General features: G+C 48.2%; 1 protein-coding gene and 1 pseudogene across 1 annotated transcript; one reads left to right on the top strand and one right to left on the bottom strand.

The window, feature by feature from the left end:
- Positions 1-181: 181 nt before the first annotated feature.
- On the top strand, positions 182-3,225 carry LOC125782684 (uncharacterized). The gene is made up of 3 exons (XM_049467446.1): positions 182-195; positions 317-622; positions 3,072-3,225. Exons 1-3 carry the CDS (start codon positions 182-184, stop codon positions 3,223-3,225), a joined length of 474 nt encoding a protein of 157 aa, XP_049323403.1.
- LOC111192933 (sodium-dependent neutral amino acid transporter B(0)AT2-like) lies at positions 2,401-15,649 on the bottom strand (annotated as a pseudogene).
- Between the last annotated feature and the right edge of the window lie 1,864 nt (positions 15,650-17,513).

Here is a 17,513-nt window from a genome sequence, read left to right as displayed (position 1 = left end):
GGGCTTAGACTGGACAAAGGGCTGAGACTGGACAAACAACTGGACAAAGGGCTAAGACTGGACAGAGGAGTGAACACTAGACAGAAATGCAGATGGGGTAGTGGACAGGAACGAGGACTGGACAAGACTGTACAGGGGAACTGGGACAAATACATTGACAGGGACGGACAGGAACTGAAACATGAATAGACACAGGTACAGGGATACAGACAGAAACTGGGACTAAGACAGGAACTGAGACAGGTACAAATACAAAATTAGACTGGAATCCAGGACTGGTAAAATTCTGCTGGTTCCAAAAAGTCTGTGGAACCAGCCTGGGCAGAGTTCGAGGGGCTGGAGCAGACCTGGGGGTGTGCTTAGTTCTGGGAGCGGATACAGGTTCAGAGGCGGCCGGGTCCGCGGGCACAGGATCAGAGGCGGCCGGGTCCGCGGGCACAGGATCAGAGGCGGCCGGGTCCGCGGGCACAGGATCAAAGGCGGCCGGGTCCGCGGGCACAGGATCAGAGGCGGCCGGGTCCGCGGGCACAGGATCAGAGGCGGCCGGAGCCGCGGGCACAGGATCAGAGGCGTCCGGGTCCGCGGGCACAGGATCAGAGGTGGCCGGAGCCGCGGGCACAGGGTCAGAGACGGCCGGAGCCGCGGGCACTGTAGCAGAAGCAGTGGGTACCACATGGGCGGCAGGCACTGCAGACACAGGATCAGGAGAAGCGGGCACCGCTGGCACTGGAGCTAAAGCAGTGGGTACCACATGGGCGGCAGGCACTGCAGACACTGGAGCTGAAGCTGGAGCAGCTGTTGCTGGAGCTGAGGCTGGAGCAGTGGGAGCTGCTGGAGCTGAGGCTGGAGCAGTGGGAGCTGCTGGTGCTGAGGCAGCGGGTGCTGGTGCTGGAGCGGAGGCAGCAGATGCTGGAGCTGAGACAGCAGGCGCTGCTGGAGCTGGGGCAGCAGCCGCTGCTGGTGCTGGCGCTGGAGCTGGGGCAGCGGGCGCTGGGGCAGCAGGTGCTGGAGCTGGAGCTGAGGCAGCAGGTGCTGGAGCTGAAGCTGAGGCAGCAGGCACTGCTGGTGTTGGAGCAGCAGGTGCTGGAGCTGAGGCTGAGGCAGCAGGTGCTGGACCTGGAGCTGCACGCTTAGAAAACCTCAGTTTTAACAACTCAAAGAACCCCTCCACAGTCTTTGCCCTTTCAGGCCTTCTTTCAAAAATAATGTCTCCCCCCTCTGAAGCCCTACCCCTCAGCAAAGTCTTTATAAAAAGTACCTTGATAAGTTCTGGAGGGGTAGCAACAAATATTCTAAGTAGATGGAGCACTGCATTATGAAGGCCTCACAGGACCCATGTTTACCATCGTACTCACTGGGGGGTTGCATCAAGGAGGGTAACAAGAGTGGCTGTCCATCTTGTAGCTTGGATATGAGGCTTCTTAAAAACTCCATTTGCTCCTCCATTGCCATGAGTTGACTTGCTGCATCCTTTTTTGGTCGCACTTTATGTAGCGATGAGGAGGAGGCAGGATGCAAATGCAAGTCTTTATTTTCCATACTTTAAATTATTTTAAAGTTAGCCAAAATTACAGGTCTTAAACATCTAAAAAGAGACCAGCAACACGAGCAAGACAAACAGCTAGCAGATACGTGATAATCGATTGGCACCACTTAAAAAAAATAAACATGACAAGGAGATAAATTAAGCTGAGTGATATTTTGTTCAGCGTGCACACTTTTTTTTGTGCTTGCGAGATTCACAGGTGCACTTACTAGAAGAAAATTTACACATGCAAAATGTGGCAAGTGGGAAGTGCAGGGGGCAGAATGCTATATAATATCGGAAAGTCCGATAGATGAAGTGTAAAGTGCAGGGTGCAGAGTTTATATGGGTGTCAGTGGGGTGGGTTGGGCAGAACACCGTTCTGCTGTCTGGTTGCCTGGGGGAAGAAGCTGTCTTCAAGCATCTGAGACACCTTCCACTCAGCAGCTGTGAGAACAGGGAGTGGCTTCATGATCCTTCTGGATTTCCTCATGCAGCGGTTGGTGAATAAATTCAAAAGCATTGGGAGCTGAACTCCAGTGATGTACTGCGCTGTACGCACTACCCAGTGCAGGTGTAGAAAGTCCTGAGGATGCTGGGATTCAGACCAAACCTCCTCAGCCATTTGAGGAAGTACAGGCATTGGGCGTTGTGCCTTCCTCACCACGTCAGATCCTCGCTGATGTGAACACCCAGAAACTTGAAGCTGTACCTGTGAGTTGTTAAGAGGGGGAGATATGGGGAGAGAGATTAATGGTGTAATGGGTAAGTGAACGAGGCAGAGAGGCTGGAAAAGTTTGGTGCTGGTACAGGAGGGTGTTGTTCGCTGATGGTAGATCAGTCTGCACTGAAGATAGGATCAGTTAAACCCCCTCTCTCTCTGTGTTAGAAGGGGAGGAATGGTTACCTCTTGTAGGGGTTAGGACCTCAGCCGCGTGTTTGGCTTACCATCTATAATCATGACCAACAGAGAAGCTGGTAAAATGTGAGTCTGACCTGCATGTTTCCCGGTGGAATTGAACCAAGCCGCAAGCTCAGACCCTGGGGGTGGGACTCATTGGTGGGTGAGTTATTTTTATTTTGCCCCTTAACTACTCTGTGTCTTTGTTACATGTATTTCAAATTAGAAAAAAAAAATAGTAGGGAGAAGTAAGCTACAGATTGAGTAGGCCTTAGTAGTGGTGACTTCTTAACATGAACATTAGCCCCATGGATGTTTTGGGGTGTGTTTTTAGATTGGCTGTAATTCATACAGATCATACCAGGGTATTAAAGGTGGTGGCAGCAAAATGGTACCTGGCTCGAGCCAAATTAATTGCAATACTTAACTCCTAATCATAAAAATATTACTTTTAATCAGAGCACATTTCTGCTGCTCACCTCTAACCCTTTCTCTCTCTCTCTTTGTCTTAGTTTTTTCTGCTCTTTTCTCCATTGTTACTCTACAGACACTATACAGAATATTCGATATGGAGAAATTTACAGTTAGGAGACAAGCACACAGACTAATTGAAGTTATTGCATAGAACGTTCCCTTGGTGAGCAGTGAGCGGGCACCCACAAACATTGTGCACAAAGCTAACAGTTTCAGCACCGGGGACAGCAGCCAGAACGCTTGCCGCACTGTTCATGGGGCAGAGGGCAGGCGTGTGGCAGATCCGCAAACAGAGCACGCTAGAGTGTGGTGGCCACCGAAGTAGCAGACCAGCAGCTCGGTGTCCACAACGAACCTGTCCAGCCAGGAATTAGTGTGCAATGAAAGACGCAGATTTTGCCAAAAATGCCTTATGATATTCATAAAACAGAATACAGAATACCCCCACCATCATCGCCAAATTCGATCTGAAGGTGATGCTTGCCACTTTGGTTGGTTTTGCCTCGCTTGATATTGAAGATGAGGGTGTCTGAGTCGAGGATGCTGAGATCTGATAGTAGGGGATATGTGAAGAAGTTGTGGGAGATTTTTAGGGAAGCGAATTTTGAGCATCTATGGAGTCCGAAGTAAGCCAGGAGAAAAAGGGCTTTGAGCATGGTGAATGTTGGCGTAGGGTGAATGCCTGATTGTAGGGTTTGAATACATCCTAGCAGGGTTTCAGGAGTGATGGGCGCTCGACAATGTGCGGTTGGATTCCATTCAGGAGGAGGGAAATTTGGGGTGATTTGAGTAAGGGTGTGGAATGCTAGTGATTAGTTAAGTGAAGAAATTTATGGCGGCCAGATGGAGTGATGAGGAAGGGGCAAAATTTTGGGAGTGAATAAATGTGAGGAAAGCAGCCATTACGGATGGATGATGCAAGGGAAAAGAGATGGGGGGGCGGGGTTGAGTTTGTGGGGAGACAGCTGTTAGTATGGGTCGTTGTGCTTAGAGGATAAGTTGTTTCAGATGTGGGTTAGGTGAAATGTAGTTTCAGTCGGGTTGCATGTGGTGCCAAGAATTTGAATTTCTGAAACTGAAAAAGATTGATGCTTAATGGAAGTAGTGAGATGAATTTGTAACAACTTTTATTGATAATGTAGACCGCGGCGAGATTGTCTGAGTTAAGTAAGATGGATTTTCCCGACCATTTATATCCCCAAAGAAGGGCAGCGATGATGACCGAATAAATTTCCCAGAGCGCAGAAGAATCGCACAGGTGTGCAGCGGAGCAGACTAACTTCTCCGGCCAGGCAGAGGTGAACCAGTGTTCCCTGTAATAACCACCGAAACCAGAAGAAAAAAAGTTCTGCCTTTTGGAGCAAAATGAGGAAAAGAGGAAGACTAACACATGCTTCCTCCGATACATGTGAAGTCAGCCACCACTTCTTTTCGAGCTGCTGCTGATGCAGCATTGCCGAGCAGCCAGTGCGCATGTACTGCACAATCCTGAGGGACAACCTCCTCCCCTCTGCCAGGGATCTGAAAATGGGCCGTGGTTGGGTCTTCCAACATGATAACGACCCTAAACATACAGCAAAGGCAACAAAGGATTGGCTCAAGAAAAATCACATTAAGGTCATGGAGTGGCCCAGCCAGTCGCCAGACCTCAATCCGATCGAAAATCTATGGAGGGAGCTGAAGGTCAGAGTTGCCAAGCGACAGCCCACCAACCTTCATGATTTAGAGAGGATCTGCAAAGAAGAGTGGGCCAAAATTCCCCCTGGTGTGTGTGCTAAACTTGTGGTTAACTACAACAAACGTCTCACCGCTGTGCAAACAAAGGCTTTGCCACTAAGTATTGAGTGTGTTTGGCAAGAGGGATCAAATACTTACTTTCCTCATTGAAATACAAATTAATTAAAATATATTCTTTAAAATTATATTCTGGATTTTTGTCTTGATATTCTGTCTCTCCATGTTAGAATATATCTACCATTAAAAGTGCAGAAGGATAGTGTCTTTATTAGTGGGCAAACAAAAAAAATCAGCAAGGGATCAAATACTTTTTGGACTCACTGTATAAACTATGATTTATGTTAATTGCTGAGTGATATTTACACTCCTCACACCACTGACTCGGTCATTTCAGTTATATCGACCACCACGTAATTGGCGCTGTCGTGGCTGTTGGTCTCAGGGTCAGTCTGCCTAGAGCTGCTCTCCTTGCGGGAGCTGCTGCTGCTGCTGGAAGTCATGGATGATGATGCTTTACCCTCTTCTTCCTCCTCCCTGGTGTGTCTCGCGCTCTCTTTCATGATGGCGTTCTTGTTTTTGATGTTGCAGTAGCGCAGACAGAAGACCACAGGCAAAGGCAGGACGGCGATTACCATCAGCGTGATGCAGACTGCCAGACCCCATGGTGGGAAGCTGAGGGATTGCTCCTGAACCTGAGAAACAAACACACACAGAAAAAGGATTATTCTGGGAAATGCCAGCAACCTCAATCCTGAGTTGGTTTTAGTTGTTATCATGCCTTCCTGTTAAAGGCTTTTGATTATAGGAGGCATTTGCACTTGTTAAGCCTTAACTGCTACTTAGTAAATTATCTGTCTTTACAGTGCACTGAATGAGCTAAGAGCATGTGTTTGTGTATAGGAAACAGGCTATTAGTACAACAGATTGGTATAATTCTCTTAATCTAAGATTTTAAAGTTAGCATTAGAAGTGCGGCAGGACTCACCAGCTCTTGGATCCAGGCAGTGTAAGTGGGAGGGGCCAGACCCATCTGAACAAGGCTGGCAACCAGCATAGCCAGGAGCAGAAGATGAGTGATGTACTTCCACATGTAATAATAAACACGGAACGGTCTAAAGCCCAGCATCTCCTTTAAATCCTCGTAAAATCTGAGAAAAAACAGACAGTCAGGTTTTCATGATTAAGCTCACTGCACAGTAGAGACAAATCACTACATGACATGATTTGCTGTAAGAAGAAATGAATTTAGTAACTAGAACAAAGTTAACTCATCAGTAACTGTGTGTAACAGCTATAAAGCTGCAGCGCTGTGTCAATATTATTATAAGCTAATATTTAACAGGATTTTATCCTAACTCATTTTGGAGCACATTTTTACACTTGATGTTTAGGACTACAAATTAGTAGAAAGCAAAAATGCATAAAGCAGACAGCAGTAATACAGTTTTTGAGTTTTTTTCAAAAACCCAATGAATCCAACTTTGTCTATATGTAAAAAATATGTAACATACCTGTCAGTTCCGTAGATCCAGGCCACAGCCACGTTTTCCAGAAATACGATGGGAAGGAGCGGCAGTGAGGCCGAGTATTCATCCATCATGGAGACAAAGTAGTTTCCTGATCGCTGAACGAACATCAAGCCAACGAAGAACGACAGGATACAGCAGCCCACTGTAAGAAGAGAGCGGATTAAGATGATGTGAATACAGTGTTCAATAGATTAGATCTACTGTAGTTACACTAATGTGAGATATTACACCAAACAATGCAAATTATGTGTAAATTGGCTTAGCTTTTTGACTGACCTGTGATATACTCCTTGCGGATTTTAAAAGTGTCCACAATGGGCGTGATGATACCCTCCATGTTGCCGAACATGCTGCCCAGGCCCAGACTCGTCAGCATGAGGAAGAACATTACTGACCAGAAGGGTGAGCCGGGGAAGTGGGTCATGGCCTCGGTGAAAGCAATGAAGGCCAGCCCTGTACCCTGAACACCCTGAGAGATTGAGAGAGTTGGAGAGAAAGACATAATGCATGATAAATAAATTATGCACACATTTTTTTTTACAATATATGGGTCATAGACTATTTCAAAAACCTAATTTTATGTCTCTTTTTAGTGTATAGTGGTTTTTAGCTACACTATATAGACAAAAGTAGTAGGACACCTGTTCATTCATTGTTTCTTCGTTAAAAAAAAAGTCTCTACTGTCCAGTGAAGGCATTCCACTAGATTTTAAAGCATTGTCTTGAGGATATGATTGATTTTAACAAGAGAAAATTACTGAAGTCTGGATGCTGGTAATCACCATCCCACCCACCCCATTCTCCTAGGGTCAGAGTAAAGTTCAGGTACTACTATAACTGTGTCTGATGTAGAAAGGGCTATTTAACTCCTGCTTACCTGGTTCAGCTCCTCTGTAATATCACAGCTGTCCAGTCCCAGCTGAGAGAAATCGTTCTCCTTCACACCACGAATTACTCCAATTATCTGCTGGTAATCTTCCCTGCTCACTTTACTGAAGTCGATGTGAGGCGGGATCACATCGTAACTTATCTTGGTACCCAGATAACCAACTATCTTCTGTGTGTTCCTGAAATTTAGTAAAACAAGAGAACATTTTATTGTTATTGTGACCAGTTACATGGCAATAAATTTAATCCATCATTTAAAAACACTGAACACCTGCATGTTTCATTAAAGAAAGAATATACAGTTGTAGGAGTGTTTTAGACATTTTAATATGTAAAACTATTAATTTATTCAATTTCAATAATATTTACAAAAGACTGTATCCTTAACCTTATCAGCAACTTTTGCTGCTCAACTTCCACAGCCTAATAAAAAGTGCAGTGGCTGCTAATTCTACATTTTGGTAAAATACAATAGGTTCTCATACATTTTCCTAAATTTCTAAATGCAAAACACAACAACCTTCCCCTGTATTGGCTTCAGTAAAAAGGTGGGACTTACAGCTCAACGCATTTGGTGGTCACAATGTTGGCTTTAAAGCCCAGCACTGCAAACACCACCAGCGTAGCTAATATACGTAGACGTGAAGAAGTTGATGAACGAGACGAGCACAGCGTCGGAGTGGCAGTTGTTATCCTTCTTGTTGTAACTGGAGAAGGCGATGACTCCACCACAGCCCAGGCCCAGAGCGAAGAAGATCTGAATAGCAGCATCTCTCCACACTGTAGGATCCAGCATGATCTCAATCTGAAAAAAACACACAAACACTCTTATCAGACTGAGCCAACAACCTAAACTGTGCCTTTTAATTAAGAAATACATGTAATTGGAGCAGGGGTGCAAACATTTTGCTATTTGTAAGACATTTAGTTATTAGAGTGAGGATCTTTCACTGATTCACAGATATGGTGTCCTTTTGTATTTAGGGTCTTACCTTTGGGGTGAACATGTGGACAATTCCATCCACAGAGCCTTCCAGGAGCATGGCTCTCACCAAGAAACAGAACAGCACCAAATACGGAAACAGGGAGCTGAAGTAAACCACCTGCAGACAATCAAAGAACATATTGTTAACCGTTAGTTTTTAAAAAGTTCTCCAGGAATGTGGAATTTTATCATTTTCACTATATTAAAAAACCCTGTCTACTAATTTTCATGATCCAAAGTAGTGATTTTATTTGATTTATGTTTACGTTTATTACGAACTGGCACAGAAAACAATTTTTTTTATACTATGTTCCTTGTGGTTTATTTCTGATGGATTTAAATGGGGCATAACTAAATCTGACCTTTGTGCCATCTGATTGGCTTAATAACCAATCAGAGTTAAAATAAGCATTATGTTTATCACCTACATCTATACAGAGGACGCTTTCCTTTGCATTCAGCCTCTTTGTTTAAGATAAGATAAGATATTTTTATCTTTTTATGCTCATTCTGTGGTATATCCTTTAGTATTGAAATGAAAGATCTAATTTTTAAAACCACTAGACTGTTAAGGCTTGAATTTTGGAAATGCCGTTCTTAATTTTTCAGGTCTACCATTTAGCACTCAGTTTTTTTATTTAGTATTTTTTATCATTTTCTGGATTAGAAATATTTTACTGGTATCACACTTATTCACTACTGTTTTTACACTTACCTTCCCTGAAGTCTGAATGCCCTTCATCATTGACAGACACACTATTATCCATGCGCCCAGCAGACAGAGGGTCATCTTCCAGTTCAGTCCTCCACGCTCCGAGATGGAATCGGAGATGTCCAGAGCTTCACGATACCAGTAGTAGGTGGTAGCGGAGCTCTTTTCACATTCCGGCACGATGTCTGTATAACAAGAACAGTTGGTGTTAGATCTAATGTGAGCAGGATGGAGTTTGAGCTCTGCTTTAGGCCTTAAGATTGAATGGAGTATTTCACTTAATGTATTTAATGTGTTTGAATAGGTACTATTGTAACTTAATCTTTTTAAATTAACTATGTTAAAACTAATATCTCTCAACATCTTGCAAATCATCTTACATGAGCCGGTTGCATTCGTGATAAGAGGGCAGTCTTTCCAAGGCAGGGGCTCCTGAAAAGACTGAAAATAGAAGATACTCCAGCCGACGATCACGTTGTAGTAGAGGGCTGCAAAGAAGCCAGCCTGCAGTTGCAGAGGACACATAAAAAACATCATGTGAAATCCAGGTCAGGAGCACTGAATACAGCACAATATACAGCCAAATACACCGGAGCTCTGCACCAAACTCACCACAAAGCTGGCAAAGCCAATGCCTCCCAGGCGAGGGCTGATGTGGTTCCAGACCCCGATGCAGCCCCGACGGATCAGCTGCCCCACGGCAAGCTCCAGAAAGAACAGTGGGATGCCAATCAAAAGTAGTAGGATGACGTAGGGCACCAGGAATGCTCCTATTGTGGGAAAAATAAGATATACAGATATATAAGTAGAAAAATTATATATCACAATTAATCATACTGTGGCGTCTGTGTGTGTGTGCGTGTGTGTGTGTGTGTGCCAGCTTTTAGTGTGCCTGTGGGGGCGTGGTATGGTAATCCGGGGCCAGCGGGGCATTATGGGGGCATGTTTTGGGTGGGTTAAGTGGACCTACCATCTTTGTGTTGGATAGCTGGGTTGGTGGCCTCAGGGCTGTTTGCGCTGTGGTGGCAGTTGGGTTTCGCTCTCCTATCCTTGTTAAAGGCTATAAGTGAGTGGCAAGCCTGTTAATAAAGAGCTGTTGAGTACTTGCAGTAAGTCTCCTGAGTCCTCCTTCCTCTTCCACGCCACATTTGGTGTCAGAAGTGGCCCTGCTGGATGATATGGAGCTGCTGGCAGGGGAAATCGAACGGCTGGAGAGGATAGCGGCGGACGAGGGGCAAGACTCACCAGCGGAGTGGACCCAGACCGGACGGCGCCAGCAGGCTGTCCGAAGGTCGAGCCCGCGGAACGGATGGCGCGAGGACGGCGGCGCCGGCTCCCACAGTGGACGGCGCGGTGACGCCAGCGCCGGCTCGTGGAGCGGATGGCGTGGAGTCGGTGGCGCCGGCTCCCAGAGTGGACGGCGCGCTGACGGCGAGCTTGACGGCTCATCCCCGCCTGTCATTCTATGACGGCAGCGCTGACTGGACGGCCTTCGAAGCCCAGCTGGAGATCGTGGCGGGCCGTGCGGGCTGGACGGATATTGAGACGGCGGCCAACCTCTGTCTGGCACTGCAGGGAGACGCACTGAGGGTGCTGATCGAGCTCCCCGCGGAGTGCCGCTGCGAGCTGTCTGACTTAACGCGGGCGCTGAGAACCCGTTTCAGCCGTCAACCTTCCGAGGCGGCCGCCAAAATGCTAGTGGCGGACCGGCACCGGCAGCGGGGAGAGACTTTGGGCGTGCTGGCATCTGAGATGGCTCTGCTAACCCGCCAAGCTTATCCGGCCTTTCCGCGAGCGGCTCAGGGAAGCCTCGCGCTGGATAATTTCCTGCGCGCCCTAGAGCCAGACGAGCTGCGCAAACATGTGAGACTGGCCGACCCACAGACCCTGGAGGCCGCTGTGGAGGTGGCTGAGCGGTCCGAACTCATCCTGTCCAGCCATCCGGAACCGTGGGGGGCGTCGCCCGGAGCCCATGATCCACCGAGATGGAGGCGGAGCCGGCCTGATGCGCAACTGGAGTGCTGGCATTGCGGGGGGCGTGGCCACAAGCGAGCGCAGTGCGGCCGGCCGGGAAACGGAGCCGGGACCACCAAGTGAGGGTTACGGTGGCCCCAGGGATTCTAGGTTTACCCTCGGAACCTGATCACGGAGCTTTCGGGCCCGGCGGCTATTTTCTGAAGTGCACGCTGAATGGAGTGACGGTGGACGCGCTGGTGGACACGGGCTCGTCAGTCTCGCTGATAAAGCCTGAGCTCGCGAGGGATGTGGCAGGCGAGTTTGTGATGGACTACAGCCGGCGCATCTCTCTCTCTTCGGTCACCGGAGATCAGATCGCTCTCCTGGGATTAACGGAGCTGACAATTGATGTTGGGCACATCAACGATCCGTGCATTCTGGGCAAGGACCTGCTCACTTGGTTGGAGCCGTCATTGATTGTGCACGGGGCTCGGTTCTGGTGACTGTATTCCCCGTAGAGGAACATGACGAGTGCGGGGTAAGTGAGCCGTTGGGAAGGGATGCGTGTGATTCGGTGCACGTTATGTTCGAGGGTCCGTTAGATGCGGGGTTAATTACCGATCCGATAGAAGAGATGCTGGAGCGCAGTTGTGTGGGCTTATCAGAGCCCCAACAACTGCGCTTACGCGACCTGATTGAGCGTTTTCGCGCTAGCTTCGCTGTGTCTGAGCGTGAGTGTACTAGGACCAGCCTGGCGTTTCATTCTATAAACACCGGTGACGCCCAGCCCATCAGGCTGAGACCGCACCGTCTGGCATTAGCGAAACGCGTAGCGGCTGAGCAGTTGGTCCATGATATGGCGAGTGCGGGCGTTATTGAGCCTTCGAGCAGCCCGTGGTCGGCCCCGGTGGTCCTTGCAAAAAAGAAGGACGGGAACTGGCGTTTTTGCGTTGATTATCACCGACTTAACGCCGTCACGAAGCTCGACTCTTATCCGCTTCCCAGGATCGACGATACGCTAGATCAGCTATCGGGCTCAGCCTGGTTCAGCTCGCTAGATTTGAGGAGCGGGTATTGGCAGGTGCCCCTAGCTGAAGGGGATAGGGAGAAAACCGCTTTCTCGCTCGGCTCGGCTCTATGGCATTTCACGGTGCTCCCGTTTGGGTTGTGTAACTCGCCGGCTACTTTCGAGCGTCTTATGGAGCGCGTGTTAAGCGGGATCCCGCGTTCGTGCTGCGTTGTTTACCTGGATGACGTCATGGCGCACGGGACCGACTTCGACTCCGCGCTCTCTCACCTCGAGGTGGTGCTCGGCGCGATTCAGGCGGCAAACCTGAAGCTCAACCCGGCGAAGTGTAACCTGCTGAGGCAGCGCGTGAATTTTCTGGGCCATGTAGTGAGCGGTGCTGGTGTGGAAACCGACCCTAAAAAGACGGAGGCTGTCCGTGACTGGCCTGTCCCACGTAACACGAAAATGATTCGTAGTTTCGTGGGGCTCGCATCGTATTACAGGCGGTTTATCAGGGGGTTCGCGGACGTGGCGGCGCCGCTGCACAATTTAACTAGACCGGGTGTGACATTCCGTTGGTCTGACGAGGCGGAGCGAGCATTCGAGGAGCTAAAAAGCTGTCTATGCAATGCTCCAGTTCTAGCGTATCCGAATATGTCGGAGAGTTTCATTGTGGATACTGATGCGAGCGACCGTGGCCTCGGAGCGGCCCTGTCACAGGTTCAGGATGGCTCAGAGCGCGTAATAGCGTACTATAGCCGGCACCTGGACAAGGCGGAGCGTAACTATTGCGTAACGCGCCGGGAGCTACTCGCGGTGGTCGAGAGCCTGAAACATTTCCGACCGTATGTGTATGGGGTCCCATTTCTGCTGCGCACCAACCACGCCTCGCTACAGTGGCTCATGCGTTTCCGCGAGCCCGAGGGCCAGCTTGCGCGCTGGATATCTAGACTCCAGGAGTTTAGCTTCGAGGTGGTGCACCGACTGGGCCGTAGCCATGGTAACGCGGACGTTTTGTCTCGCCGGCCGTGTGCGGCCTTTGACTGTAAGCATTGCGCTCGTGCAGAGGAGAAATCCGCTGAGACTGCTCGTTGTGCTGCAGTCTCAGCGGATGTGGCCGACAGTGTAGCGGTGGCCCAGGTGTCCGTAGAACAGATCCGAGATGCGCAACGGGCGGATCGCGACTTAATGTGGGCAGTACAAGCGCTCGAGGCGAATGTCGTGCCGTCGTGGGAGGAGGTGGTGCCGTTGGGTCCGGTCGCTAAAGCGCTGCACTCCAACTGGGCTAGCTTTAGCTTATCTGAGGGCGTGCTGTGTCATACCTGGGAGGATCCGGTGAATGGGCGGCGCGTGTTTCAGGTGGTGATACCGCGGGCGCTTAGGGATTCGGTCCTACGGGGAGTCCATGGGTCGCCTGGGGCCGGGCACTTTGGCGTTACCAAAACCCTGAAGCGCCTGAGACAACGCTTCTATTGGCCTGGGTGCAGGGCTGATGTGGAGCTCTTCGTGCACTGCTGTGACGTGTGCGCCGCCAAGAAAGGCCCCGCGAGGGCGCCCCACGCCCCACTTCACCCCTATCAGTGCGGCGGCCCGATGGAGCGGGTGGCCGTGGATGTGTTGGGCCCCTTCGCGGTGCCGGACCAAGGGGCGGTCACTACTGCGGATGTCCTGGTGCGGGAGTTCTTCTGCAGATTCGGGGTTCCGGAGGAGCTGCATAGCAACCAGGGGAGGAACTTCGAGTCGGAGGTCATGGCGGAGGTCTGCCGCATCTTGGGCATACATAAGACCAGGACGACGCCCCTTCATCCGCAGAGTGACGGGCTGGTGGAGCGGTTTAACCGCACGCTGGCAGCGCAGTTGGCCATGGTGTCGAGCAAAGGCCAGCGTGACTGGGACAAATATCTATCGGTCGTGCTGCTGGCCTGCCGCTCGGCCGTGCAGGAGACGACAGGATTCACGCCGGCCCTGCTTATGTTTGGTCGCGAGCTGAGGACACCGGTGGCTCTGGCTTTCGGGGCGCCTCCTGATAGGGGCGAGCACGCTACGGACGCGCCCACTTTCGTTTCGCATCTTCTGTCCTCACTGGATTTAGCGCACGGGCTCGCGCGCTCGAACCAGTCTGCTGCCGGACGGAAGCAGAAACGCGCATATGATACGCGCTGCTTTGGGGAGCCTTTATCTGTGGGGGCGAGGGTTTGGCTGTACAACCCTCAGCGTAAGAAGGGACTGTGCCCGAAGCTTCAGTCGGCATGGGTGGGTCCGTGCTTGGTGCTGTCCAGGCTTGGGGAGGTGGTGTACAGGATCTGGTGGGGCAGACGCAGAATGATTGTGCACCGCGATCGGTTGGCCCCTTACCGTCCTAAACTGTTAGACACAGTGGGCGGCGGGGCGGGGCCTATCGGACCTGATCCCAAACCCGGCCCAGACTCTGGCTCTGCGGAGCCGCTGGCGGGTGGCGCTTTGCCCGGACACTCAAGGCAGCCACGGGTGAGAAGGCCGCCCGCCCGCCTGGAGGACTTTGAGTGTGACTGATTGTAAAAAAAAAAAATGTTTTGTTGTTCATGGGGTTCTTGTTGGGTTTGTGGGGTCGCCGGGACGGCTGACCCTTAAGGGGGGGGCTATGTGGCGTCTGTGTGTGTGTGTGTGCCAGCTTTTAGTGTGCCTGTGGGGGCGGGGTATGGTAATCCGGGGCCAGCGGGGCATTATGGGGGCATATTTTGGGTGGGTTAAGTGGACCTACCATCTTTGTGTTGGATAGCTGGGTTGGTGGCCTCAGGGCTGTTTGTGCTGTGGTGGCAGTTGGGTTTCGCTCTTCTAGGCTTGTTAAAGGCTATAAGTGAGTGGCAAGCCTGTTAATAAAGAGCTGTTGAGTACTTGCAATGAGTCTCCCGAGTCCTCCTTCCTCTTCCACGCCACAATACTTTTTCTTCTAAGACAAAGCCTTTGATAATGGGTATTTAAATTTTAATAAAAGAATCAGTGTTAGAAACACTTAGATTTGTATTGTTGGTGCCAATCCCTTAAAAAGACTTTTGTATTAATCAAAACAATATTCTGTAACTTAAATGAACTGTATCAGCCCTGTCATGCAAAAGCCTCGTTTCTCCATTTTATACCCATTATATATATATATATATATATATATACATACACATCTATACATAATGTGCATCTGGCAGTTGTTTTTTACATTTTGTCAAAATGTGATAATAGACTAATATAAATACCCCATAATTTACTGAAATTAAATATTTTTACTTTGATTTTATTGGAAGGCAAGTTGATATTTTACTTCTTCTGTTAAGTTGCATTTTTGGAGATTTTTGCATGACAGTGAAGACTAAACACTGTACAAGAGAGAGTTAGTCTTTACTCACAAGAGCCTCACTTCACAGAGAGCATGTGCTTCTGTGTTTAATATTTTAGCCTACATGCTAAAAATAAAGCTTGATTTCTGTCAGATGTGTTCAGACTACTTCAGATATGCAAACTACCCAGAGCTAAAGCTTTCATGATTTAAATGCTGACAATTATAATAATCTCAGGTTCTTCTAAAGAATAGAAGAGATGTATAAATAATAAAAACACCCTCACACTTTTCCACCAATACAGTTTAACCATAGTCTGTGAAGAGATTAGACTGTAGCTACAAAAGAAGCTTGACTTACCTCCACCGTTCTTCTGACACAGGTAGGGGAACCTCCATACGTTGCCGAGTCCCACGGAGAAGCCCACCTGAGCGAGGATGTAGAGAAACTTGCTGCTCCACGCGGGTCTCTCGTCCTCATCAGTAACTGTGCCCTCCTCGGCCTGCTGCGCCGCATCCTCTGCAGGTGCACTCAGGGCCAGGGAGCTCTCATTTAAAGAGTCGGCACAGGGGTCCTCGATGGAGAGCCCGACTTCTTTAGACACCGTGACTTTGTTGTAGACATTATCGTTTTACCTGTTTAGAAATAAAAAGATTAAACACGTTAAACTTCATGAACCATCGTAACTAAGGTCTAATTCACAGCTTCACAGAACCGCACTCATCTGTTTGTCTTTCATCTAGGTGAAAACATACACTAGGCTGGCATACAAACTAGTTAACCAGCTCTTGACCAGCTTAGTAAATGGTGCATTTATTTAACCAGTTTAAATTGGTCATACTGGTTATCTAGTTTAGTCAGGTTAATAATGCTAGACCAGCTAAACTATCAATAAAAAATGTAAACATACCCTACTGGGCCAAACCTAGGCTGGTCAATCATCTTAACCAGCTTGAGCTGACCATGCTAGATTTTTTAAAGGGGATGCAACCTTTTTTGTTTTTATTCAGGAATTTCTTTTTTTTATTCTTTCTACTTGTTGTTCAGTATTCACACCTCAGACTTTGTGTAATACTAAATCTGGTTAAATATTATTCAGTGTTTAGGCCCAACTATGTTATTTTTGGACAGAAAAATAAATGGTGCCTCATATGGTTTGAGTTATTATTAGAGAGGGAAGATTTAGCTAGTTTGTGTTTTTATAAACAAGAATGCTCCTAGATTCAATTTAAAAATGCCCTCATGCAGTGTTTGTACAGTACTTACTATGTGATCATATTTATACTCCTGTTCGAATGACGTCATACGTTCTGAAGCTGCCCTGGTGCAACTATGGCAACGAAATTCGAATCGGTCTTGAGAGTCACGTGTGTTTACTACGCGTTATGTCACCAAAGCTCGACAGGTAGAAGTGCTATGGCTGCTTCCAGATTGTGGAGGAATTGAGGAGAGGAGATGAGCAGCAGGAATGGAGAGAGGGAGCAGTAATTGGGGGAATGGAACAGCTGAGCGCTTTAATAGGATGTTGATTACTGATGAACTGAGGCCAGTTAGTATGACACTGCAGTAGTCAAGGCGTAAGATGACCACTGCTTGTAGGAGTTGGGTGTTGGGTGGTCTGTTGCGTCAGAAACGGTCGAATTTTTCTGATGTTGTACAGCGCAAAGCAGCAGAATCGAGTAACTGAGGCCACATGGTGCGTGAAGGAGAGCTGGTCATCAACCAGAACACTTAGGTTCCTAGCAACCTTTGTCGGGTAGAGAGTGAGAGTCGATGGTTATAGCGAAGTTGTGTTGGAAAGTGTTGGTTATCACCATATTATTATAATGTGTATTATTTGTTTAATATAGAGATTTATGGTATATATTTTAGAATTAACAGAAACAGCGTCACAAGTGTCATCATGTTGTCTCTCACTCCTGCAGCTCAAAAAAAAAGCAACTTCAGGAACTGCCTGTAAAGCATGCAGCCGCCTCGCTTTTGGGAGAGGATAAATGTGCAAGTCAGACTAAAAACCTAACCAACACATATGGAACCAAGGCAGGCGCTGATTGGCCTGCACAGTGCAGAGGTGAAGTAAAACAACGCCATAAAACAAGCCTATTCTATCTGCAACTCCAAACACCAGTGTTTTTTATGCACTTGGCCCCTTTGTGTTGCTGGCTGTGCTGATTAGCTGAGACAGAGTTAATTTGATTCTGATCAGGCTGTATAATAAAGGGTGGCTGTCCTCGGAGAGGCTATAGTCCATCTTCACCAGACAGGCTGTCAAAAGATCTGGCTAAAATCGGTCTACATTTAAAAATAATTCGTTTTATTAACTATAGCCAACGAGACACGATGCTGAACATGTTTCTGTTGTACTAAATTTAAATTGTCTATTAACAACGCTAATCTTATAATTAATTGTGTCTGTGTTTCCAGATTCAACTATCCTGCCAGTAGAAAGAGGAGAGAGGACGAAGACAAGTTGATGGAGAAAAATTAAC

The sequence above is a fragment of the Astyanax mexicanus genome, chromosome 18 (assembly GCF_023375975.1).
Source record: "Astyanax mexicanus isolate ESR-SI-001 chromosome 18, AstMex3_surface, whole genome shotgun sequence".
NCBI classification, from domain to species: domain Eukaryota; kingdom Metazoa; phylum Chordata; class Actinopteri; order Characiformes; family Acestrorhamphidae; genus Astyanax; species Astyanax mexicanus.
Note: the sequence above shows the minus strand (reverse complement) of the source record. Positions and strands in the feature narration are given on the sequence as shown.

What these genes read in the sequence shown, in the direction of transcription:
- LOC125782684 (XM_049467446.1), top strand. An exon ending in GCCGGAGCCGCGGGCACAGG is followed by an intron (nt 623 to 3,071) that starts GTCAGAGACGGC and finishes CTTGGTGAGCAG; the next exon opens with TGAGCGGGCACCCACAAACA.